Source organism: Rhineura floridana, chromosome 2 (genome assembly GCF_030035675.1).
Source record: "Rhineura floridana isolate rRhiFlo1 chromosome 2, rRhiFlo1.hap2, whole genome shotgun sequence".
NCBI classification, from domain to species: Eukaryota; Metazoa; Chordata; class Lepidosauria; order Squamata; family Rhineuridae; genus Rhineura; species Rhineura floridana.
Genome location: NC_084481.1, coordinates 135,339,720 through 135,367,536, shown reverse-complemented (window position 1 = coordinate 135,367,536; position 27,817 = coordinate 135,339,720). Strand labels below are relative to the sequence as shown.

At 38.2% G+C, this 27,817-nt stretch overlaps 1 protein-coding gene and 1 pseudogene across 4 annotated transcripts in view; both read left to right on the top strand.

The window, feature by feature from the left end:
- The window catches only part of LUZP2 (leucine zipper protein 2), a 592,171-nt gene that overhangs the window by 394,143 nt on the left and 170,211 nt on the right, over positions 1-27,817 (top strand). For all 4 annotated transcript variants that reach the window (XM_061610611.1, XM_061610612.1, XM_061610614.1 and 1 more), the window contains exon 6: positions 18,792-18,854. In XM_061610611.1, coding sequence (XP_061466595.1) covers positions 18,792-18,854 — 63 coding nt within the window. The remainder of the gene's footprint in view (positions 1-18,791; positions 18,855-27,817) is intronic.
- On the top strand, positions 5,107-5,225 carry LOC133378551 (5S ribosomal RNA; annotated as a pseudogene).

Below are 27,817 nucleotides of genomic sequence, written 5' to 3'. Positions count from 1 at the left end.
CGGGTAGGGAGAAACGAAGAGATTAACCTCAAAGCCTATTTTTGTTGGGACGACCAGATCTCATTAATTTATGGGACGAGGTCTAGCCGACGAAGGTGGGACGGATTTTCAACAGCAAGCTCTATCTGTTAAAGCGAACGTTCATCTTATCTTCTAAGAGAGAACGCACTAACAGGCAAGCACCCTTCTTTCTATATTTTTCTTTTACTTGACTTAAATTGTTGCTGTTTAAAAGAGATTTGCCAGATTGATCGGTTTTTGACATCTCACTGGGGAGCCGTAACTTCTCTCTGCTACGCACTAATTAATAGCTTATCTCTGTTTTTGTTGCAAAAAGCTGTCCTGGATTTGCATTCTAAAGATACACACAGAAGAGGGATTTCTATTCCAGATTTTTATTTTGAAAAATATTATACTGTTTTGAGACTACTCTCTTTTTGGTCTATTTTATTTTGACGAATCTGTTTCTTGACGATTGCCATTAATTGCTTCGATCCTGGGAACTGCATTTTGTTTACTTAACTATTGGAGAGATAAGGCTGTCTGCTCTGTTTATACTGTGATGTCACCAAGTTTGGAGTATTAACCCAATTGTTGCTGAAATAAGAAGTGGTTTTCCTATATTTTTCTTTTAAAATGGCAATTAAGAAAGTGGCTGAGAATCTGGAAATAACTATGTTTCAGAGAATAATGAATGAGATTGAGATAACGAAAATTGAATTGAGTAAAATGAAGCAGGAGATTAAAGATATAAGGGTCCCTGTGAGAGAGGTGACCCTGGAAGGGGTCCCTGTGAGAGAGGAGACCCCGGAGATTGGAATAGGGGTCCCTGTGAGAGAGGAGACCCTGGAGACTGGAATAGGGGTCCCTGTGAGAGAGGAGATCCCGGAGATTGGAACAAACGTGGAACAGGAACAAGATTTGGAGTCTATGGACTTTAGAAATAAAATCTATTGTTTGGAACTCAATGTTATCTCTGAAGAAATTAATGAAGATTCTAGAGATAAAGTTATCAATGGCATGGATTATCTTCTGGACTGGAATGATGTGATGGAGCCCAATATAGAGAAAATCTATGGAATTAACTGCAGCCATGTGACAATGGAAAAACTTTTAAGAGATGACCCAGTGTATTTTGAAAAAAAGAACAGAGATATGATTTTACAGCAGTATTTCAGCAACTTATTCAGAATGGATGGCAAGAAAATATTTGGGATAGAGGTAATTCCCATCAGACTCTTATTATATGACTATGGCTTTGACAGCAAGATTATTATGGAATACTGATAATGGAAGATTGGATATTGAAATTACTGGACTTAACAAGACTACTGAAGATGGAAGATGGAAAATGGAACTAATAGAGATAATAGAACAATGGCTACTGAAATTACTGAACCTAACAGATTCTGATGTGATGGATTAATTGAAATGTTTATTTTGACTATGGTTATGACAATAAGATTATCATAATTAGTAATGAGATGGATTAATCGATATGCTTATCTGGAAAAAAAAATTGATAGATATATTTCTTAAAGAATTGAAACCTCTCTTTGACTTTTTGTGGAAAGAATAAAGTAATGTTTATGAGATTTGATGATTAAGTAAGATAACTACTGGAGGAAAGTGATTTTATAATATGACTTAAGAGACAGGATTGCTATATATTATAGACTTATAACTGATTTGATCTTTGACAAATGGGAAGTCAATATTTTACTCTTTATTTTTTATTTTTGTTTTTTTTTTTTCTTCTTTTCTTTTTTTCTTTTTGTTTAACTATTTTTGATTTTGTTTTTTGTCTTTGAATGTTTTATGATTTTGTCTTGTATGTTTTATGAAAATCTGAATAAAAATTATTGAAAAAAAAAAAAAAGAAAAGACAATAATGCTGGGAAAAACAGCAGGGAGTATAAAAAGAGGAAGGCCAAACAAGAGATGGATTGATTCCATAAAGGAAGCCACAGACCTGAACTTACAAGGAACTGACACAAATAGTGGTAACGAGAGAGGAAGTTCTAGGCTTAATGGACAATATAAAAACTGACAAATCACCGGGCCCGGATGGCATCCACCCGAGAGTTCTCAAAGAACTCAAATGTGAAATTGCTGATCTGCTAACTAAAATATGTAACTTGTCCCTCGGGTCTTCCTCCGTGCCTGAGGACTGGAAAGTGGCAAATGTAACACCAATATTAAAAAAGGGATCCAGAGGGATCCTGGAAATTACAGGCCAGTTAGCTTAACTTCTGTCCCTGGAAAACTGGTAGAAAGTATGATTAAAGCTAGATTAACTAAGCACATAGAAGAACAAGCCTTGATGAAGCAGAGCCAGCATGGCTTCTGCAAGGGAAAGTCCTTGGTCTCAGTAATCTATTAGAATTCTTTGAGAGTGTCAACAAGCATATAGATAGAGGTGATCCAGTGGACATAGTGTACTTAGACTTTCAAAAAGCGTTTGACAAGGTACCTCACCAAAGACTTCTGAGGAAGCTTAGCAGTCATGGAATAAGAGGAGAGGTCCTCTTGTGGATAAGGAATAGGTTAAGAAGCAGAAAGCAGAGAGTAGGAATAAACGGACAGTTCTCCCAATGGGGGGCTGTAGAAAGTGGAGTCCCTCTGGGATCGGTATTGGGACCTGTACTTTTCAACTTGTTCATTAATGACCTAGAATTAGGAGTGAGCAGTGAAGTGGCCAAGTCTGCAGACGACACTAAATTGTTCAGGGTTGTTAAAACAAAAAGGGATTGTGAAGAGCTCCAAAAAGACCTCTCCAAACTGAGTGAATGGGCGGAAAAATGGCAAATGCAATTCAATATAAACAAGTGTAAAATTATGCATATTGGAGCAAAAAATCTGAATTTCACATATACATAAGAACATAAGAAGAGCCTGCTGGATCAGGCCAGTGGCCCATCTAGTCCAGCATCCTGTTCTCACAGTGGCCAACCAGGTGCCTGGGGGAAGCCCGCAAGCAGGACCTGAGTGCAAGAACACTCCCCTCCTGAGGCTTCCGGCAACTGGTTTTCAGAAGCATGCTGCCTCTGACTAGGGTGGCACAGCACAGCCATCATGGCTAGTAGCCATTGATAGCCCTGTCCTCCATGAATTTGTCTAATCTTCTTTTAAAGCCATCCAAGCTGGTGGCCATTACTGCATCTTGTGGGAGCAAATTCCATAGTTTGACTATGCGCTGAGTAAAGAAGTACTTCCTTTTGTCTGTCCTGAATCTTCCAACATTCAGCTTCTTTGAATGTCCACAAGTTCTAGTATTATGAGAGAGGGAGAACTTTTCTCTATCCACTTTCTCAATGCCATGCATAATTTTATACATTTCTATCATGTCTCCTCTGACCCGCCTTTTCTCTAAACTAAAAAGCCCAAATGCTGCAACCTTTCCTCATAAGGGGGGTCATACGCTCATGGGGTCTGAACTGGTGGTGACCGACCAGGAGAGAGACCTCTGTGTTGTAGTGGACAGCACGATGAAAATGTTGACGCAGTGTGCGGCAGCTGTGAAAAAGGCAAATTCCATGCTAGCGATAATTAGGAAAGGTATTGAAAATAAAACAGCCGATATCATAATGCCGTTGTATAAATCTATGGTGCGGCCGCATTTGGAATACTATGTACAGTTCTGGTCGCCTCATCTCAAAAAGGATATTATAGAGTTGTAAAAGGTTCAGAAGAGGGCAGCGAGAATGATCAAGGGGATGGAGCAACTCCCTTACGAGGAAAGGTTGCAGCATTTGGGCTTTTTAGTTTAGAGAAAAGGCGGGTCAGAGGAGACATGATAGAAGTGTATAAAATTATGCATGGCATTGAGAAAGTGGACAGAGAAAAGTTCTTCTTCCTCTCTCATAATACATGAACTCGGGACATTCAAAGAAGCTGAATGTTGGAAGATTCAGGACAGACAAAAGGAAGTACTTCTTTACTCAGCGCATAGTTAAACTATGGAATTTGCTCCCACAAGATGCAGTAATGGCCACCAGCTTGGATGGCTTTAAAAGAAGATTAGACAAATTCATGGAGGACGGGACTATCAATGGCTACTAGCCGTGATGGCTGTGCTCTGCCACCCTAGTCAGAGGCAGCATGCTTCTGAAAACCAGTTGCCGGAAGCCTCAGGAGGGGAGAGTGTTCTTGCACTCGGGTCCTGCTTGCGGGCTTCCCCCAGGCACCTGGTTGGCCACTGTGAGAACAGTATGCTGGACTAGATGGGCCACTGGCCTGATCCAGCAGGCTCTTCTTATGTTCTTATGTTCATAAGTCATAATTGACATGAAGGCACATAACAACATAACAACAAGAGCCGATAAAGCACCGGTGATATGCTCCCTGCGCCGTGCTCCAGTGAACATTCTGGCAGCTGCATTTTGGACCAACTGTAGTTTCCGAATAATTTTCAAAGGTAGCCCCACATAAAGTGTGTTACATTAATCAAGCCTCGATGCTACCAATGCATGTGTCTCCATGGCTAAGTCAGCTACTTCTGGGAATGGACACAGCTGGTAGACCATTTTGAGATAGCCAAAAGCACCCCTGGCTACCGCAGCCACCTGATATTCCAGCAGCAGGGCAGGATCCAGAACTCCCAAACTGAGAACCTGCTCTTTCAAGGGGAGTGCAACACCATTCAGAACAGGTGGCAACCCTATCCCTGGGACAGTTTTTCCCTTGGTCAGCAACACTTCCATCTTATCTGGATTAAGTTTCAGTTTGTTTGCCCACATCCAGACCTTCACAGCCTCCAGGCACCGGTTTAGGACGAGCACTCCCACCCTGCCATCAGCATATTGATGACATTGCACGCCAAATCCCTAAATGACCTGTCCCAGTGGTTTCATATAACTGTTAAAGAGCATGGGAGACAGAATGGAACCCTGCAGTATCCCGTAGGCCAACGGCAGTAGTCTCCCAGCACCACTTTCTGGGTCCTATCCACTAGGTAGGAACGGAGCCACTGTAAAACAGTGCCTCCTAGCCAGAGCTTAGAAAAGTTACTTTTTTGAACTACAACTCCCATCAGCCCAATCCAGTGGCCATGCTGGCTGGGGCTGATGGGAGTTGTAGTTTTAAAAAGTAACTTTTCCAAGCTCTGCTCCTAGCAAAATTACCCTGAACAAGCCTGATCTCGTCTGATCTCGGAAGCTAAGCAGGGTCAGGCCTGGTTAGTACTTGGATAGGAGACTGCCTGGGAATACCAGGTGCCATAGGCTTAGGGAAACACAATGATAAACCACTTCTGAATAACTCTTACCATGAAAACCCTATGAATCCATCCAAAAGGATACATTGGGTTGCCATAAGTTGTAATTGACTTGAAGGCATGTAACAACAAGACAGCCAGTATGGTGTAGTGGTTAGTGTTGGACTACGACCTAGGAGACCAGGTTTGAATCCCCACACAGCCAGGAAGTTCATGAGGTGACCTTGGGCCAGTCGCTGCCTCTCAGCCTCAGAGGAAGGCAATGGTAAACCACCTCTGAACACCGCTACCATGAAAACCCTGTTCATAGGGTTGCCATAAGTCGGAGTCGACTTAAAGGCAGTCCATTTCCATTTTTTATTTCAACAACAACAAAGTGGAGGTATACATATTTCAACTTAATGTCTCATACTTGTTATAAATAATGCAGGTGGTAGGGGAGAGGCAGGAAACTCATGACTGGAATGTGTTGAGTGTAACAACTGAATTGGACCTGAGAGACTATCTGGCTCTTATTTCCTACTGTGATCTTTACATGGTCTTGTGTGTCACTTGGCAAGAGAGCTGCTTTTATTAATCTTCTTTCTAGACAGTTGGACAGCAAATGACTACAGAATGGGATCCCAGATGCCATACTGGAATCTTTGTCCAAGCCTGACTGAAGATTTAAGAACATTTGTCAGTGTCGGAATTCCTCCCTGGCCCAAGTAAATTTCCCTTGACCAAACCTCAAGGCCTCTCACTCACATGACGATTCTGCAGGACACCTAGGCGAATAACCTAATGTATCTTGAGATCATGTATGTGCATGAAGATCAAACATAAAGCTAATAATAAATCTAAATATAGAGAAACATTATTGGCACTGCTCCACATTTATAGAACTTTCTTCCTCTGGAAGATGACTGATACATTACTTTGAGCCCTCTTCAGATGAAAAGTAACGAACATTTTCACACATTGTCCTGATGATACAGTTCTTTCTGAGAACCATAACATGACCCCTTGTCACTATTAGGACATGCAATGAACATAGGAAGGGGGCAGTTGTACCCACAACATTCTGGTAAAATCCCAAAACACACCCCACCCCCAGCCCATAAATTTGTAAGTGTAAAGGACCATCTTGGAGTGTTTGGGAACTTTGGGACAGTACATAAAGAGGAAAGCCCTCTGTGTGTACAGTTGTATGTCCTAGGGACTTTTCATATTTTATGTGTTGGTCACTGTGGCACTGTTCTCTCGTGCACATTCATTGTATGAATTCAATGTATGAGTTCATGGTATTAGTACATTGGTATGAATGACTAATCTGTGTAAAAGAATAAGGGTCTATATCAACATAGTTAATTGTTTCTGTGAAGTAGGACTCATACAATGTAGGAAAACAAAGAAGGAAGCCTCTAGATGCACAAGTATGTTTGAGTCCATCAACCCTTCTTCAAGGACACTTTTGGATACAATCAAATTGAGCCTTTGTTCTCCAACTCCATAAAAACTGTAGTCACCTTGATAGCCATTGTCAGCCTATCATGTGAAATGGACTTCAGAGTTTTGTGCAGTTATCATAGTTAAGTGTGTTTGTGTGTGTGTGCATGGGATTTAAATTTTCTATTTTCTCTTCTGATATTCTAATATTCATCTGGATTCTTGAATCTTGTAGACAGGCCAGGTTAAAAGTGTAAAAAAATAGTTGAAATAATAAAAAGTGTAGTGAAACATAAGCAGGATGGTGTACTCTGAATATTAACAAATAATCTGCTTATTGTGAATACAATTTGATAATTAGTTGCACAGCCAGATTATTTGTCCAACCTGAGCACAGGTTAAATGTGCTTTGTATGCTGCAAGAGAGGGAATATCATCAATATTAATCAAGATGCAAAACAATCCCTGTCATTGCAATGTGGTCAGAGCTCAGTAACACCAAATAGCATTCCAGCAGTAAACAACAGTGTTCATTTGCTCTTCGGAACAGGTTCCCATGAGTGCCCTTGATAAATTTAGCCTGTCATCTGGTGAGGTTTGTTGAATATAGCTTTAATAAGTAAAGATGACATCATTATTCATCATGCTGTCAGCAAGCTTCCACTCTGATCACTGGTACAACAATGCCTTTGGGATGGGCAAGAAGGGAGGTTGGTTTTCCAAAATGACTTTCTCTTTTGAATTAAAACATCTAGGCAAATTCAGTTTTTAATCAAAATTGTTCATCCATGAGCTTTTTTCAAGATGTACCAGAGGATCTTAGAAATTCCAAAATTCATTGGTAAGCTTTGCATGCAGAATGCCCAAAGTTGCATCCATTTACATTTACATTTAAAAGGATCAGACAGCTGATAAGCCCCTGGGTGAGACCCTTTAGAGCCAACGGAAATACTGGGATAGTTAAACAACCGGTGTGACACTGGGTCCTGTCATAAGGCAGTTTCCTATTATTGTACCGATACTACTACACAGCTCATCTTGGTTAGCATTAAGGAGTTTCCATATGGACACTTCCCACTCTCTGTTTGATCCTTGTATGCCAAACTGGAAGTGAAGAAACTGAGCCCACATGGGTACCTTTGAAAAAGGAACAACTCTTATTTGCCGGTTCAAAGCATGATTCCTGCAGCACAGATGGCAGTGCCCTTGTTGGTTGCTTGCTGTGTGGAGATATATTGGGCTGGTGATACTACTACATGTGATTGCAAGCATTTGTGAACTCAAAGAAACTGGATATGTACTCTGTGTCAATTCAACTCTACCTCCACCCTTCAGAGGTATCATAGCAAAATGATCAGTGCATTAGCACAATAATTACCACAGTGGATAGAGCACAGAAACACAGGAAGCTGCCTTATACTGAGTCAGACCATTGGTTCATCTAGGTCAATACTATCTCAAAGGTTTCAGGCAGAAGACTGTCCTAGCCTTGCCTGAAGATGCTGGGGATTGAAACTGGGCCCTTCTGCATGCAAGCCAGATGCTCTACCACTACACTATGGCTCTTCCCTATCTTCTTCTAGCTCATTCTTAATTTGAGATGAAGAGTGATATTCTTGCCTTAGGCTAACCATATCCTTCCCAGATTGCAATTTTTTTTCTGTTCTCTGGGAAAATGCAGCCATCTTTCAGTATTATTCTCAGGCTTTCCTGCAGATTGGTTTATAATTAATCAAGTTATCAATTGGAGCTCTGTAGTGCCCTTGACCCCCTGTTCTTTGTCCAAACTGGACAAAACTGTAGTTCAGAGTCTCTGCATTTGTGCTTGGAAAGAAAATTATTTTTGTGCCAGATTCCTCATTGTTTCCTGCTTGGGTACTTTGCTCTGGTTTTACAATAGGAGTAGTAATACTGAGCACCAGGTCACACAAATCCAAAGAAAATAAGTAACAGTTGCAAAAAGTATTAACAGTGGAAATTTAGTTCTTTTATTACAAAATTTGGATAGCTCCTGCCTTCAGGCTTTCCATGCTTTATGCAAAATTGTAGAATCAATCCATGACTGAAAGTGTCCTTGGCATAGCATAAGACTTAGCAGGTGTGAAGTATCTGCCTGGCCCTTAGCATCAAGAAAAACAAGGACTGTGCTGAGTAGTGGTGTAGAATACAGTAGGGCCCCGCTTACCGGCGTTCCATTTTCCGGCGTTCCGCTAATGCGACAGCTTTCAATGAGGGGAAATTCCCCATTTTAAGGCCGTTTTTGCGCTTTTGCAACATTTTCACGTCATTTTCGTGCAACGCCCCCCCTTATTTTCAATGAGTTTCACTTTACGGCGATTTCCGCTTTACGGCAATTTCTGCTTTATGGCAACAGTCCAGAATGGAACCTGCCGTATAAACGGGGCCCGCCTGTATGCCGATAAAATGCTAGTTCTTACATGTATCCTTGCAATTAAACATGGCTGTAAACTCTTAATCTCTTCCCATTTGTGCTTATTGATTTGATTTGTGTAGGTTCGTCAAAGAAACAAGTAGATGTGCTGCAAGTGTGACTTTCAAGTTCTCTGTACAATAATATTGTAGTTCCTCTTCATTGCCTCATAGTTCCACAAACACCTGCATCAAGCAGCTTGAAGCAATTTATCATGTCAGAAGGAGCCACTTTCACTGGGTAATAGACAGGAACAAGTTAAAATATGTGTGAAACAAGATGCTGTATGCTGTCATTACCCAGAAATTGAGCAAAGGACACATGAGGGATTTCAAATGTAAACAGTGAATGTGAATTGCCTTTGCATTGGTCTTAGCAAGCACATTTATTCAAATAAAAACAGCACATGTCTTATTTACAAGTAAAACTTTCAGAGTCTCCATTAGAATGCAGACTTAACTCTGGCTTGATGTACTGAATTCAATTAATAATCTGTTTCAAGTGTCAACATGTTTCCCATGCATAATTTTAGAGGATGCTATTACTAGCTAGCAATAAATTTGCATTACTACTGCAAGGTGTTTAACTAAAAGAATCAAATGCATACGACTTAGGTTTCTGTATCATTTACAGGTGGTAGTCATTGAAAGAGTTCACATATGTTTATTTTTAAAATGTGTTTTAATGTAGATTTTCAAGACTCTGCATGCTGCAGTGTGAAAAGTAATGGAACCCCACTGAACTGAAATTCTTCAAAGAGAAATGCTCTATCTGTGTTTCTCTGGGGAACTATTGCAATGCCTATCATCATCATCATCATTTAAAACCTTCACCCTATCCACTTTCAGGAGTTTCTATACAAAAGGGGGAAAAAAAGAAAATTAAATTGAGATTTCAGATCAAAATACTCACACCTGGCTTAATTGAAAGTTTTTCTTAATTAAAAAACTAAACAAGTTGAAGATTAGTTTAAAATGTACTTATTACCTGACTTAACAAGGTTAGGAATTATTGTGATAGTGACATTTATCTTACACAATCACATTGCTTGTTTATGACTAAAATATAAGAATTCAAGCTGTGGTAAATCTCTTAGATCTAAGATTCAACGTTCTGAGTGTTACTGATGACAGTGTTGCTACTTTGATTAGATTACTGGGCCTTACTTGGGTGCAAGACATGGGGTTGGATTATTCTTTTATTTACTGTGGTGGAGTGGGATATAAAAAATCCAGTATGGAAACTTTCTAGTCCTACAGTATTTTATTGTTAAAAAATTATGTATTCATTCTGTGTTACTTTCCCCAAGTAATTAACACATGTTGCACCCATATGCATGTACTGAACCATGATGGCCATTTTCTTCAAGGAAAAACATCTACATTGGGAGGGGCAGAGAAACAGCAGTAGAAGAGGGCGTGCTTAACCCTTTTCTTATAGGCCTGTTCAAATCCCCCTCTAGCAGCTTTCACCTTGTAGGGCTACCAACTAGGGTTGCCAGGTTCAGGGCCTGAGACTGATCCTGTATCTTTAGGAGAAGAGAAAGTCAGCCAACTGCAGGTGTTCTTGCAACACTGTAATGGGAAGACCCACAAGGTGGAATTCTCCCTTCCCCCTGCACAACTTTTAAAGATACAGAAGACAGGCCGGGTCTGGCAACCAAGAGGTCTTCTGTATCTTTAAAAGTTGTGCAGGGGGAAGGGAGAATTCCATCTGGTGGTTTTTCCCATTATAGTGTTGCTAGAACACCTGCACTTGGCTGACTTTCTCTTCTCCTAAAGATACAGGATCAGTCTCAGGCCCTGAACCTGACAACCCTACTACCAACCCATGTTTTTGTACCCTGTGCAGAGCAAAGCAGCTTAAGAGGCTTCTCCTTGCTGCTTCTCTGCTCAAAAACATTCCTCCCCAAAGTGGCATTTTCTGGAGAAAAAAATGGGCCTCCAGTGCTAGAGACAAGGGTTCCTGATCTTTATTTGACTCTGTAAGTAAGTGCTATATTATTATGATACTACCTGTATAAATACAGAAATGGGAAATTGCCTGAAAGAACTTTTACAGCCTGCCTCTGGCATTACTCTAAAGTATCATACTGTATCCTGAACATCTACACTGCTTGTCAATGTCATAAATGTTACTATATTAAAAATGTAGTATTAATTATGCAAGTTCTCCTCGATTGGAGTAGCATGGTGTTTAAAAAAACATAAGAGCCATTAGAAACCACTTTAGCTTTTTCATGAGGCTTCTTAATATCCCACACGTAATGAAATATAGATAGTAATGGGTTTGTGTAATAATTGAGGACAGAAAATGAAGGTGGAGAAAGAGTAAAAAGACGTGGTACAGGTTTTGTTGCAAAGTATCTGGAAAAAAATCCATGTACACTAAAATGTATGGGCAGTTTGACATCTACATATAAGTGAACATAGGTTGTCTGGCTCACAGTATTCTCATGAAGATGAATGAATTTAAAATAGGCTCAGTCTACATAGTTGTTTATCAAGCGAAGAATCTGTTAAGATAAATGAAATTTATTACCAAGTAAAAGACTGTGGGGCAGTTCTTGAATGATATTTGCAGCTACCATGTGGTGTTTATAGAGTTAAATTTGAAGTGTGATAGCTTGTGAGAAGGATATTTGACACAATTGTTCCCCATGCCAATGCTGCTTCTCCTTGCGAGCTAATTTTTATGTGAAGACATCTGGGCAGTTCACACAACTCCTTCATGTGTTTGAGAGCAAATGTGAGAGGTTGGAGGTTTGTGCTGGCTAGGCCTGCTCCATGCCAGTGACACACATGTTGGCCATTGCCCCTGATTGATTGATTGAGTTTATTTATATGCTCCTTTTCCACAAGCTGTGCAAAAAGCAGCTTACAACAAACATTCAAAATACAAAGCACAAAACATAATAAATTCTAATAGAACAAAACCCAGCAATTTAAAAGTAAATTCAATATTACAAAAGAAATAATATCAATTTAAATGCATAAGCACAAAGCGAAAAAGACATCTAACAGACAATAGACCTCTAGGTGGTCATCTTGGCTTACAGCTGTCTCCCTCTTGTTTTCTCTAGAGGAGACTAACTGCAGCAAAAGAGAAATGCTGGGAGGGCAATGACGGTAATTTCTCTTCCCCAACCTCCTAGAAGTTATTGTCCCCTGCAAGCAGCCCATTCAGTGGCAGTGTTAAGGGGCCATGTATACATAAAGATGTATGCAGGAATGCAGTGAGACAATTTTCATAGGGAGGCAGAGACATAAAGTGGGGGGCAGAAGGGTTGGGGCATTGGTTTCTGGGGAACAAAGTTTACATAGGTAATGACAAAAATAACCCCCAATTTATGAATTTTAATTAGGAACAATGACTTCTGGAGTTTACAAAAAGCAAATCAATTGAAATACAATATTTCCCACATGCAAAATAGTTGTATAAACTAAATAACAATGACCAGGAAGTAATTGTTTGTCATGCAAGTCATCCTACCATAATGATCTGAACTGTTAATAAAGTCTAATGTGCCGTGATTTCTCTGCATACTTGCAGGGGAACTGTCCACTTGAAATTCCTTCAAATATGTTACTTTCAAAAGCCAAGATTACTAAATTTGCTTTTCTCTGATGAAGCATTAACACCTGTATGGTGTCAGCACATGTGTCAAAGTTGAGAATGAATTTTCACACACAGCTGTAGATGCACCTAAGGTTTGCAGCATACAAAGTGTACATGCGTGGAAAGGCTTGCTTGTACAGGTACAATGTTTTACTAAGCTTGTGACTGTGAGTTCAGTTCTCCTGAGGCAGCTGCTTCCTGGAACCAACTACCCTGGCCTCCTTTACCATGCCAGAAAAGCAATTAAGAGAAGTTTCACTTTAAAAATTAAATTAATACCTATAAACATTACTTTTCATAAGGAAATGCTTGATAACATGTCACATAGATACTATACGACTCTCCAAACTACAGGTGCTAGAATTAACTGTACAAGCACACAGTCTCTGTTCTACAGAAAGGCCCGGGCCAGCCAGCTAACACTGCTTCTGATGACTCTACCAGCAAATGTCACATTCCCTATTTTGGTAGTCCATAGGTTCGTATGAGAACTGTTAATTATTTATGGTGAATTATTTATTATGATTTGCACAGTTGGGTGGAGGTCTAAACTGTTGCAAATAAGGCTCTAGCCACATTACACTCTTCAAAACCACTATGAAATAGAACCAGCTTAAAAGGATTGAAAGGATATCTTTTTCAACCTTTTAAACAAATTTAGGGAAGAAATGCAACCTAGACATTCATGCACACATAATATTCCAGCTCCCCATTGCTTGGGCTAAATTAGTGCAGTCTCATTAGGCTTTCTGGGCCTTGGAGAGCCAGCTCACTCACCTCTCTGCTTCTTCTCAGGTCCTGCCCTGGACCAGGCTAGGTTGCTGCACTCTAGGCCCAAAAACCTAGGCACACCTACCAGAAGCATTAATATCTCACACAACCTACAGAGACTGCCTGAGTAGGGTTCCCAGGTCAAAAGCATCTCAAACCCTGAGATTTCAGGGGTGGGCCCTAGTGATGTCATTAACCATGAAAAATTAAGCATCAAACACAGTTGCTAGGATCATACAATTCGAACAAAAACATTTCTCTGATTGGAAATTAAGATAGAAATCTTAGCTAAAAGATCAAACCTGGGTAGGGAACATTTAATCTAGCCTAGTGCCCTCAGGCGAGGCCAGTCACCAGAAGGCCATTGTTGAAAAAAAGGAGCCTAGTGTTATGGAGATGTTAGATGGGAGCACTCAGGAGTAAAGATGGATGCCCCTGAAGGCTGCAATTCTAAACACACTTACTAGGGGACTAAGCCCCATAGAACTCAACAGGACTTACTTCTGAGTAGATATAGTTTAGATTGTGCTGTTGGTAAAGCTTGACTAGTGATCCTCTGCAAAGTTATAGATGTTCAAGCAGGGTTGACAACCCCCTGCCCTGTCCCTAGGTTTTAACATGGCTGCTCCAAACTTCTTTACAGATTTGACCCTTCACTTCAGAAAGAGGTCTGAGAAAGGAGTACGAGTAAGAAGATTCTCTACCCTTTCCTGTCTACCCTGTGAGCTGCTATAAACTAACTTTGACAGCCAACCCAATTCCAGTGAGTAATAACTGACAGAGAGAAAATACAGGCAGCTGCTTGGGAACAACAACAATTGCAGCCAGGCTGCCTAGTATGTGAATTCTCTTTTACCACTATTGGGCAAGAAACAAACCATCATGCAACCAACAAGATGCATCAGCAGTGGGTTTAAGGGGGTTGAGCTGAGCGCATGGAACTACTGTTGTTGCTTCTATGGCTGTAAGGGAGTGAGGTTAAAGGTAAATGAAATGCAAACAGAAAAAGAAAAAGACAGTGATAATTTCCTAAATGCAATACCATACCAACAACAACAAAATTCCTATGAGTAAGGCAAAAAAACTCAGTATCCCACAACCAGATTCCTATGAGTAAGGCAGAAAACTCAGCATCCCACAACCAGTCAGGATTCATAACCAAAAACCAAAACAAAAAATCCAGGCAGCCGGGAAGCCAAGGTCACAGAAATCCTCATGCAGCACAACCTGATCCAGGGGCTGCAGTTAGTGCAAAATGCTATGGCATGATTGCTGACAACAGTGATATCCTATCAGCATAATAATACCTCTGCACTGGTTGCCAATTTGCTATCAGGCCAAGTTCAAAGTGTGCTTTCCATGTTACAGGTGCCACATAGGACTTGTTCTATTCTTGCAAGAACTTGCAAGAAATCAGTCCTTTAGCATGGCAGCACCTAAGCTTTGGAACTCCCTGCCTATTGACATTAGGCAGACACTTCATTGTACTTTTTTCAACACCTGCCAAAATCATTTTTGTTTAGGCAAGCCTACTCAGGCATGTCGAAGCTATTGCATTTTTATCTGTTTTAACTCATTGTTGGTTTTATTATTTTCAATGTTTTTAAATACCTGCCTTTAACTGTTTTTGCCAATAATTTTATTGTTTTAATTCCTTCTGTAAACCGTTTTGAGATTTTTTACAATAAAGCGGTATATAAATGTTGTAAATAAAATACATAAATAAATTTTGGAGTCACTGTGGCCTTTGAGTCTCTTCCCACTCATTTGGTACCATCTAGCTGAGTACTGATGACATGGACTAGCATTGGTTCTCCAGGATTCCAGGCAATAGTCTTCCAGAAATTGAATTTTGGACAAAAGGATATGCCCTACCACTGAGCTACAGCCCCTCCTCTGTTTAAAAAAGTTTCTTTTAAAATTATTCTTTTCAGTTCACTAATGAATGCACAGCATACCTAGGGCAGATCCACAGCATGCATTTAAAGCACATTCAACACCTATTTGAAGGACGTGAATCCCACCACAGAATCATGTGAACTGTAGTTTCTTAAGGGTGGTGAGAACTACAACTGTGAGGGGGAAACTACACTTCCCAGGATTCTTTAGGGGAAGTCATGCATTTTAAATGAGAGCTGGATGTGCTTTAAATGTATTGTGTGGATCTACTTAATAAACTTTGCCTGCATGTAAATAGTTTTAATTAATTTTTCAAAATGGAAATGAGCTATGAAGTGTATTGCATCACCATGGGCTACTCACCATCTCTCAGCCTGTCTGCCCCTCAGGATGAAAACAACAATGGAGAACCATGATGACCCCAAGGAAGAAGGGCACACTTAAAATGTACAGGAAGTAATAATATACAACCATAGTGTGAAATCAAATACTGATTGGGACACAGCATGAAGAAATGTTTATAGAATCATGACTGTCAAAGATGTTTATTATTTACACAACCTGTAAAGATACTTATAGTGCAATCCTGTGTTTGTTTTCTCAAGAGCAAGTCCCAATGTATTCAATGGGGCTTACTCAAACAGGGAAGCATGCAGAAGCCTGCTGAAGTGATAAGGAACTTTATTCACCCAACCCAAAATTCAGAAACATGCCACTTTAAGATGTTTTGCAACTATTTACACTTGTTTTTTTATGGTTATTGGATTTTAAACAGATTTATTTCTTATTGCAAGCTGCCTTGGTTTCCAGTCACCAACCCTAGCTCACAGGGTTGTTGGAAAGACTCCATACACACACACACACACTGCAGATGTAAAAATACATACACCCCTTATAACAGTTTATTGTCAAACCAGTTGGTCATTGCAGAACATTTTAAACAAACAGTATTAGTTTCCTACATAATAAAAACTGTGATACCTAAGTAACCCCTGCCTATTTGCTTTAAAAATAGGATTGGAGAGGGAGAGAAAGATTTACAACACAAACAGAATTCTTTGCTATGTTCACTCAAAAGTTCCATTAATTTACAGCACAATCCTAACCATATCTACTGAAGAATCCTATTGAATTCAGTGGGGTTTCTGGGTATGTGGGTTTAGCAGCTGTACTCCCAGAAAAGCAAGTATTGGATTAAAGCTTCATATTGGGAAGATTTCAAAACACTGCCATCTTGAACAGCCCAGAAAAATTTAAACTCGTTTGACTCCTGCACATGAGAGAGAAAAAAACCTGAAAGCTATATACTTACTCAATTTATGAGATTGTCAGATAAACAGGAAAAAACAACCATTTTCTGGCATTGCAATGGGGTCTAGGCACTGCCTGGAGGTCAACAAATCACAACCCTGACTTCATTTATTGGCTACAAACCTGAAAGGGCAGGGGTTAGAGAAGCCTGCTACAAACTTATTTAACTGAAGCTGCACGGAGCAGCTGACATTTGGGTGTATATCTTGTGAACCAGAACACCTAGAAACTTATTTAAAAAAAAAATTAAAACTGAGAATCTGGAGATTAAGGTGACTCACCCAGAGAGGACCTCAAAACTCTGGAGTCTCCAGGCAAAAACCGGAGCACTACAGAGAAGGGGGGGAATTCCCACCAGACCCATGCCCTAAATTCACCAAAATCTGAACTTAACCCACTGCACACTGTGTTTGAGAATATTTTTGCATTATTGTGAAACTGTATTGTGAGGAATTGCTTAACAAGGTGGATAATAAAATTTAAATGTAGTAGCAGCAGTTGGTGTGTTGTATTTAAGTTTGGAACTGCAGATATAAATATCTGTGTGTGTCTTTTAGATCTGAGAGAAGTATGGAGGTTTTGCATTCCTGTTATTTTAAATCTAAAAAATGCTGTGTGTGTGTTTGATTGGCTACTCTGAGAATAGGATGCTGGACTAGATGGGCCTTTGCCTGATCTATCAGGCTTTTTCTGTGATGATTATAAGATGTACTGTTTATACAAAGGATACACATTGTGGAATCACCTTATTAAATACAAACACAGGTTCTTCATTGGTGAGGCAGGTACACTCTGCGCATGCTCAGGCTATTTATTTCTGAGGGTTATAGTTCCTAACCATCGTGTCTCCATTGGTGGTACTTAGGCTTCATCACACTTTGATTGGGTAGAATATTACCTGCACATTTTCCTTCTCAGTAAGCCAATTGGCAAGAACTCGTCTTTATACTTTCAGAAAACAAGCACGCCAGAGGATTTGACTTAAAAATCTTCCTCTCTCTCACTGGCTCACTGTGTTGTGCTGGGTAAATTACTCTGGTATCCTTTCAATCAAAGGGGTAGCCAACTAGCCATGACTTACAGCAAAAATGAAACAGTAGTCAAGTAGCACTATAGAGACTGTACACAGGAACAGAAAGCCAAACAATGAAAAATATGAGAATATATCCAAAAACAGAAAAAAAAATTAAAAGGCTAGATTTTGGCTAGAGAGTTTCATGAAATACATAATAGCGAGAGAAACAATGAAATTGAAGTATTTGTAAAAAGTGCCAGATCCTGACCATAAAATGTTTGACATCCACTAGATTTCTCACTAGACAGGAAAATTTGCCACCAGACACGCACATAAAATTACTAGATTTTAGTGGGGAAATCATTTAATTGGTAACAATGGGGGAGATGCCCTGCAGCACATCACAATACTGTCCTTCCTGCCTAGCCTTCCTCCAACTACAAGCCCTTAGGTTTGCCAACTCCCTCATCCATCAAGATTTGTGTTCACTTCATTCTTGAGGAGAATAATAAAGTTTTCAATCAAGTGAAATTTCTTTGTATTAAGGCTACCGCTGTCTTTCATTTCTGAAAGTAAAAAAAACCCGAGGAAGTTGATTGATAGAAGGAAAATCAGGGGAAATATAAGTCATTATCTTTTTGTTTTCAGTCTGCAATTGCTGTAGTAAATTTCTGTATGGCTTGAGTTCAGAAGGCATGGAATTTTCACTTTCAGACTAAAACTCAGGATGTAGGGAAATCTAGCATTGCTTTATTTAAGTCAACAGGGAGTGAAAATATTTTTTCAACAAACTTTCACATTTTCTATCCCATAGTGTGGCTAGTTCAAATAAATGCTTTCTGCTTTCATTGACAGTCTGTTTTGGATAGCTTAGAGTGTGCCTTTCTGTCTCTTCAAATGAATATTTAAAAGGAAATTCCACAGGCATCTAGGAAAGAAAATTTGCTATTATATATTTATCTTCATTCTGAATGTATTTTTGTCCTCACTGCCATTTTGAAGATCATATTTTAGTATACCAAGCTAAAATATTTAGGTGATTTCTTAATATTTTAATACATGCTAGTGCTAAAAAATCCCCCATGTTTCTTTCCCTCCCTTAGAACAAAAGCCTGAAAAATAAACTCCTGTCTGGAAGCAAACTTTGTGGCATTCATGCTGAAGAGGTGAGTCAAATTTATTTTGTTCTGACCCCAACAGGAAAATGACTTATTGCTGAGGCCTGCCAGAAATTTATTTTAGGAATGGAAAATATATTGTCCATATGTAAAGGTCTTCCTGTGCACTAGACTGCCTTCTTACATCCAGTAGCTTCTTACATGTTCATTCATAAAGCAAATCGATAACCAAGGATAGGAGGCTTGAAGACTCTTCTGCAGTTCATTATAAACTGCTATTTTAGTCTGCTTGCACAGAAAACTGTATAAAAATATTGTAAATAAATCAATATAATAAAAAGTCCAACCACTATTTCAAAAACCTTACATTGTTAATGATATTTCATATTTTTGGAGTGGTTTTCCTTCATATTTTCACACATGTGGGTTATAAAACAGCCATGAGATATGCACATGTGCTGGCAATAGCATGTGTACACAGGAGTTTTCTATTAGCTTCATTTTCAGCAGCTTTCATGTCAAACTTGTGCAAAATATTTCTAAGTCTGTAATGATTATGACAGCCTCTTACCCAGCAGAAGGAATTTCAGCAAAGACTCACTTGTTGGCAATAGAGGTACCTGAATACACAGCTCCATGCAATGGTTTGGAAAAAATGAGGAAGGACACAGGACAATAACACTACAGTCTTTAGCATTCTCACTTTTTTGAATTGAATTGAATTGAACTGAAACTTTATTTTTACCCTGCCTTTTTCCAAACTGGAACTCAAGGCGGCTTACAAACAGAACTACATGTAGTTAAAAACATAGAAAAACATACAATTAAACTATGCACAACCTTAAAACCATAAAAGCACTTAAAAATCTAAAAACAATTTAAAATAATACAAATAATAATATAAAACAAGCCTTGTAAAGCCCAATCCTAAACACCTTCTATCCCAAAAGCCTGTTGGAATAAAAAAGTCTTTACTTGCCGACGGAAGAATGGCAAGGAGGGAGCCATTCGTGCCTCCCTAGGAAGGGAGTTCCAGAACCTAGGAGCAGCCACCGAGAAGGTCGTATCTCACGTCCCCACCAATCGCACTTGCGAGGGTGTTGGGACTGAGAGAAGGGTCTCTGTGATGTTCCTCTATTAGTGTATATATGGTAAGTGCTGTTTGTATAGGAGATACATGGTAAGTGGAATGAAAGAGGAGGGGGAGTGAATGGGCAGTAGAATGCTGGATGATTGGCTGAATGTTTAAAATGGCTGACAGTATAAATGGAAGGATGACAGGTAAATCAGGAAGGAAGGTAGAAGGTGGATGTGAGGTAGAAGGTGGATGTGAGGTGGAAGGTGGATGTGAGGTGGATGTTAGTGGGTTGTTTTGGTGGGTTTATGAGAGGAGAGTGTGGAGTTCGGATTAATACTAAGACCAGTACCTCAGGAGTAGATGAAACCATATGCTTAAGTGCCTTTTAAAGTAATCTTGTTATCTTTGTTATTTAATAAATACTTTTGGTTTACCAAAGGCCTGATCCTTGGCTGGGGTTTCACAGACCAGAAGGGAGGGTAAGGTAAATACCAAGGCTGAAGAGTGACAAATGGTGGCAGCGGGGAAGGGAAGAATAACACCACAAGTATTCAGAGCAAACCAGAATTATCTGCATTGATACAAAGGGAGTGGGACAGCTTAAGCACTCAGTCACAGAGGTAACCTGATAGAGAGACTCAGGCAGAGTCTCTGGGAATACTGATTATAGGACGTGACTGGTGGTGCTGCCTAGCAGGGGGATCTGTTGAGATCTGTGCTAGAGTGGGGAGAGAAACCATAAAAAAGGACAGTCCGGACTGGTGGAGTCCCTGGTGGTGCCTAGTGACAGGCAGTAACCACGAGCAGGTAGGAACCTGACAGGAAGAGCCGGGGAAGGACTGTCACATGTGGTAGCATAGCAGTGGGATACAAACAACAGAGAATCCAGATACAAATACTAGAGAATCCCTAACAGTGGTGTGGCAAACAGAAATAGCAAAACAAGATTACTTGTGAGAGTGACTGGCAAAGAGTGTGTGGCAAAGAGTGAGTGACCATGGCTGAATATATAAAAATGAAAAGAGAGGAGCTGGTGGAGAAGTGCATAACATTCAATTTACCTCACGAGGGTAAAGGGGTAGATGAATTGAGGGTAGCACTTATAGGATTTGCAACTGCCCAGCAAAACAACCTGTCAGGGAAGAGACCCCAGAAGGATACTCAAGCAATCCCGCTTATATAGAGTACTTGAGAGAGAAGTTAAGATGGGAGCATGAGTTGGAAACTGAGAGATTGAGGATGGAAGGTGCAGAGAAGGAAAAACAGAGGGAGTTGGAATTTGAGAGAATGAGAGTGGATGCTGAATTACAGGTGGAAAAGTTAAAGTTTGAAAGGGAGAGGTTTCATTCTTTTTTTTTTTTTTTTTTTAATAATTTTTATTCAAATTTTTCCAAAAACAAACAAAACAAAGTCAAAAAGACATAACAATACATCAACAAAAAAATGAAAATAAAATAGTTGACTTCCGATTTGTCGCAGATCATCTATAAGTATATAATATACATCAAACCTGTCCCTTAATGTATACATACAGAGTCCCTTTTCTCCATAGGCTGTCTTAATTAATCGTCAAATCCCAGTATCATCATTTTATTTTGATCTTTCAACAAAAAGTCTAAGAGAGGTTTCCATTCCTTAAGAAATGTATCTGTCGATTTTTCTCTAAGTAAACATGTCAATTTATCCATTTCTACTAAGTCCATTAATTTCAATAACCATTCTTCCATTGTTGGTGTTGATTCCATTTTCCACTTTTGTGCATATAATAATCTTGCTGCCGTAATCATATATAATATTATTCTTCCATATTTCTTTTCTATTTGTTTATCCATAAAACCCAATAAGAAAAATTCTGGCTTTGACCGAATATTTATCTTTAGAATTTTTTGCATCTTCCTACCTATCTGTGCCCAAAATAATTTCGCCTTTTTACATGACCACCACATATGATAAAAAGATCCTTCTTGTTGTTTACATTTCCAACAAACATTAGAGACATTACTATACATTTTTGACAGCTTTTCTGGAGTCATGTACCAACGGTACATCATTTTATAAAAATTTTCTTTAAGATTATAACATAATGTAAATTTCAAGCCTTTTTTCCACATATTTTCCCATTGATCCATTTGTATGTTATGACCAAAATTTTTTGCCCACTTTACCATGCACTCTTTTACTTGTTCTTCCTCCATATCCATTTTCAATAAAAGTTTATACATTTTTGCAATTATGTTTTCATCATTTGTACACAAACCTATTTCAAAATCAGATTTATTTATTTCAAACCCATACATTTTCTTGTCCATTTTATATCTTTCTAACAATTGTAAATAGGCAAACCAATGAAAACTATATCCTTCCTTTATCAATTGTTCTCTCTCTTTCATTATGTATTCTCCATGTACATTTTCTAATAGTTCTTGATAAGTTAACCATTTCTCTTTTCCAGACATTTCTCTTCTATAAAAAGCTTCTTGACTTGAGACACATAATGGTATTTTCGAATAAAACCTTGGTTTGTATCTATTCCATATTTTCAACAGAGGACGTCTTATAAAATGATTATTAAAGTCTACATTTACTTTTACTTTGTCATACCATAGATATCCATGCCATCCCCACTTCAGATTGTGGCCCTCCAAATCCAATAGTCTTTTATTCCTCAATAAGATCCATTCCTTTATCCAGACTAAACAGCAGGCAGCAAAATAAAGTCTCAAATTTGGTAATCCCAGTCCTCCTCTTTCTTTAGCGTCTTGAAGTAATTTAAATTTAACTCTTGGTTTTTTTCCTTGCCATACAAATTTAGAAATATCTTTTTGCCATTGTTTAAAAGGTAAATCAGAGGATATTACAGGTATTGTTTGAAACAAAAACATCATTCTCGGTAATACATTCATTTTTATCACAGATATTCTACCCATTAATGACAGTTGTAGTTTATCCCATCTTAGCAAGTCTTTCTTAATCTCTGTCCATAATTTTTCGTAATTATTGTGAAACAACTTTGAGTTTTTATTTGTCATGATGATGCCTAGATATTTCAACTTTTTTTCTATTGTAAAATCTGTCTTGTCCATTAACTCTTTCTGTTCCCTTAAAGTTAAATTTTTCACCAACATCTTTGTTTTTTGATTGTTGATCTTAAATCCTGCTAAAGGTCCAAATTCTTTTAATTTGTCCATCAGTATATGAATTCCTTCCAAAGGGTTTTCTAGTACAATTATCAAATCATCAGCAAATGCTCTCAATTTATATTCTTCTTTTTTTATTTTTAATCCCGAAATCCTTTTATCTTGCCTTATATCTCTAAGCAACACTTCTAAAACCAAAATAAATAAAAGGGGAGATAATGGACATCCCTGTCTTGTACCCTTTTGTATTTCACATGAGTCCGTTAAGTCTCCATTAACAATTATCTGGGCCTTCTGTGATGTATAAATCGATCTAATCCATTTTATAAAGTTGTCTCCAAAGTCCATTTGCTCCAAAACCTGGAACATAAATTTCCAATTCAAATTATCAAATGCTTTTTCAGCATCTAAAAAAATCAGAGCTGCTTGTTTATCATTTCGTTGTTCTAAATATTCCAACACATTCAAAACATTCCTGACGTTGTCACGTAATTGTCTTTTAGGTAAAAACCCTGATTGATCTTCCTGAATAAATTGTTGCAATATTATTTTCAATCTTTCAGCCAAAATCATTGTAAAAATTTTATAGTCATTGTTCAGTAGAGATATTGGCCGATAATTTTTTGTTTTAGTTAAATCTTGGTCCTCTTTAGGTATTAATGTTATATTAGCATTTTTCCAACTATCCGGTATCTTTCCCTCTTGCAAAATAGAATTCATTGTAGACTGTAAAGGTAGCAGGAGTTCTTCCTCCAAACATTTATAATACATTGCAGATAGCCCATCTGGTCCTGGTGCCTTTCCTGATTTAATTTTATTTATAGCTTCAGATATCTCTCTTGACGTAATAGGGCCATTAATAACTTGTCTCTGAAGATCTGTAATTTTAGGCAAATTCTGTTTAAATAAATACTCTTCTATTTTTTCAGATGGAATTTCTTGACACTTATACAATGTTGAGTAATATTGATGAAAAATCTTTTTAATTTTTACATTGTCTGTCAGCGTCTCATCTCCTTCTTGTATCTTTAAAATAATATTTTTTTGACGTTCTTTTCTTAATTTATATGCTAACCATTTCCCAGGTTTATTTGCAAATTCAAAAGTCCTTTGTTTAGCAAAATTTAATTTCCTTTCAATTTCTCTAACTGTCAACATTGATACTTGCTTCTGTAACATTTTAATTTGATTTACAATAGAAACTTTAGCTGGATTCTTTTTCAATTCTTCCTCTTTTTGTTTTATTTCTTCCAAAATTAATTGCATTTTCTGTTGTTTCTTTTTTTTTAATTCAGAATTACATTTAATAAAGTATCCCCTCATAAATGCCTTACTTGTATCCCAAACAATATTTTCACTTGTTCCTTTATGTAAATTATATTCAAAGAACTCCTTTAATTTCTTCTTACATTCTTGTACTACTTTATCATTCTGTAATAAAGATTCATTTAGTCTCCATCTAAATCCAAGATTTTTTTTTTTTTAAAGTTAATATCACAGGATTATGGTCCGAAAAAGTTTTTGGTAATATATCCATTTTAAAAATATCCTTCGCTAAAATTTTTGACATCCAAATCATATCAATCCTCGAAAATGTTTTATGTCTTTCTGAAAAATAAGTAAATTCCTTTGCATTATCATTTATATATCTCCAGGTATCCACCAATTCTAGATGTTCCATGAGTTCAAAACAAATCTTCGGTAATTTACCTTGTGTCTCTTTGATATTTTTTTCAGAAAGCCTATCAATTTTTGGTGAGATTACCCCATTCCAGTCACCCATGACACACCAATGCTCATATGAAAACTCTGACAATTTTTCCATAAGTCCTGTATAAAACCTTGTTTTATCTTCATTGGGGGCATAAATACCCACTATCAAAATGTTTGTACCTTGTAAAGTAATTTCAACCCCCACAAATCTACCACTATCGTCCAATAATACCAATTTAGGAAGCAATTGTGGGTTAATATAGAGAACAACTCCATTTTTTTTTTTTGGACCAGCTGAAATAAATTCTTCACCCAAATTTTTACAAATCAAATATTTAGAATCTTTCTTCTGAATATGAGTTTCTTGTAGACAAATTATATCCAATTTTAATTTTTTCAAATAATGAAACACTTTCTTTCTCTTCTGCGCCGTGTTGGCTCCATTTATATTCCAAGTTAGGTATTTGTAATCCATCGTTAAGCGTGTATTTTAAAATTTGCCTGATGCTCCTTTTGATCCATCATCTTCCTTCCCCTCCTCTGCGTATCCTTGTTGACTTTGTTTCCCAGGAACTGTATCCATATCTTTGAGTTTATCTTCTTCCATATCTTTTGAAGCTTTTCTCAAGAAGTCCCTTGCTTTTTGAACAGTATTCAATCTATATTTCTGTTGTCTGAATGTAAAAATCACTCCTTCTGGAACGTCCCACCTAAATTGAATTTTGCATTGCTTAAGTTTTTCTGTAAGGAAAGCATATTCTTTTCTCTTACGTAAAAGTCTAATAGGAATTTCCTTCATCACCAGTATTTCCTTACCATCAATTTTAAAGGTATATTTGAAGTGTTGCTGTAAAACCATATCTCTGGTCGTTTTCTTTACGAAGTGAACAAGCACATCTCTTGGAATTTTTTTCATTGTTGCATATCTGGAGTTAATTCTATAAACTTTGTCTATTTCAAATTCCATCCTATCTTCATTCAAGTCCAGAAATTTTACTAAAGCATTAACAATTTTGTCTCTAATGTCTTCACCTGTTGCCTCAGGGATTGCACGGAATCTCAAACAATGCTCTTTATTTCTCATTTCAGTCATAGCTAAATAGTCCAAATTTTTTTCTAGTTCCAGATTTAGTATATCTGTTCTATTCTCCAAGGTTTGTACCTTTTCTTTAGTATTTTTTGCATCCTCCTTTATTTGCCCAATTGTCCCTTTAATCTCATCCACTTGTGTTTTAATATAGTCTTTTATATCTGTCAATTCAATTTTCATTTCCTGTTTAATTTCCTGTTTTATAGCATTAATCCCTTCCATTATTTTTTGAAACATTTCTGGGGGTATATCCTCTTCCTGTGTATCAATAGAACCTCTTCGCCCCTGGGCCTTAGTTGTTTTTTTAGTTGTCATTTTCAAAAAGAGGCCTTTAATTTCTAAAATTAATCACTGTTTCAGAACCTAAGGGCAGTCTATTTCTTCTTTTTTTCCCCTCCACCAAAAAGAAGAGTTAATATTCCAGGCCTGTAATTGGAATCCAGCCAGCACAACACAGTCCTTATCTGCATCCAAGAATGCAAAACAATTCTGGTTGCCAAGACTAAACAATTAGTAGCATATACGAGCAGCGGATTCATCCAACAAGAAATAGTCCAAAGAGAAAAATAGTCCAAAATATAATAATTACCTCTCATCCGTTTTTAAACTTTAAAAGTCCAAATTCAAGCCAGCTTTTTGTCGTAGAAAAGTAAATAAGTTGTTTATATTTTCTTTCTTCCTTAATTATATTTAAAAGAGAAAAAGTATGACTCACCCAGGTTTCTCAATTGCTGATTCATAAACAAATCCCTTTTATTGCAGTAATTTAAGCCAAATGATAAGGTTTAGGCAGAAGTGGGCTCGCTGGTTAAGAACGTTTTTTTTTAAGAAAAGAAAAAACGCTTCGCTTCATTCCAGTCCAGCTTGCGTGAAAATCCTGACTCCGTCTTCAGCCGATCGGCTTGCCTTCTTATCTCAGGAATTTCCTGATCAATTCCAGCCGCCGACAGCTCAACGAAGTCTTGTGGAAGATCTGATCGGTTCTCCTGTACCTTGGAGAACATTTAAGCCAGTCCAAGATTCCTCTTGGCTGACTTTTAACCTGAAAAAAGCTTCCTCTGAGGCAGAGCTCCCTCAGAGACAACCACCAGCCAGCACCACTTCCCGGAAGTCAGTGTGTGGCAAAGAGTGAGTGACCATGGCTGAATATATAAAAATGAAAAGAGAGGAGCTGGTGGAGAAGTGCATAACATTCAATTTACCTCACGAGGGTAAAGGGGTAGATGAATTGAGGGTAGCACTTATAGGATTTGCAACTGCCCAGCAAAACAACCTGTCAGGGAAGAGACCCCAGAAGGATACTCAAGCAATCCCGCTTATATAGAGTACTTGAGAGAGAAGTTAAGATGGGAGCATGAGTTGGAAACTGAGAGATTGAGGATGGAAGGTGCAGAGAAGGAAAAACAGAGGGAGTTGGAATTTGAGAGAATGAGAGTGGATGCTGAATTACAGGTGGAAAAGTTAAAGTTTGAAAGGGAGAGGTTTCATTCTGATGAAACAAGAAAGGACAGAAATGAAATAAAAATAAAAGTTACACCAAAAGACTTTGCAGTGTTTGAGCCTGGACAAGATCCACAGATTTACCTCAGCACTTTTGAAAAAGCAGCTCAATTGTGGGGGCTACCAGAGGATAAATATATGCAATATTTATCAAACCTGATCAAAGGGGAATTGGCTGAGGTATACCAATATTTCCCCTCAGACAAGCCCGTCACCTATGCTGAGTTTAAAGAGGCAGTATACAAAAGGTTCAGACTGGGACCTGACTATTTTAGAAAGTTATTCCAAAACTGTCAGACCCAAGCAGGGAGGTCTTTTGTTGAACTGGGAGCGAAGTTGATGGATATATTTGGAAAGTGGATGAGTAGTCAGCTCAGTCAGTGGAAGAGGTGAAAAGCCTCATGATACTGGATCAATTATTCCATAAGTTACCACCAGAAATAAGGCTCCTTGTCAAAGACCATTCCCCTACATCGGTGCAGGAGGCCACAGA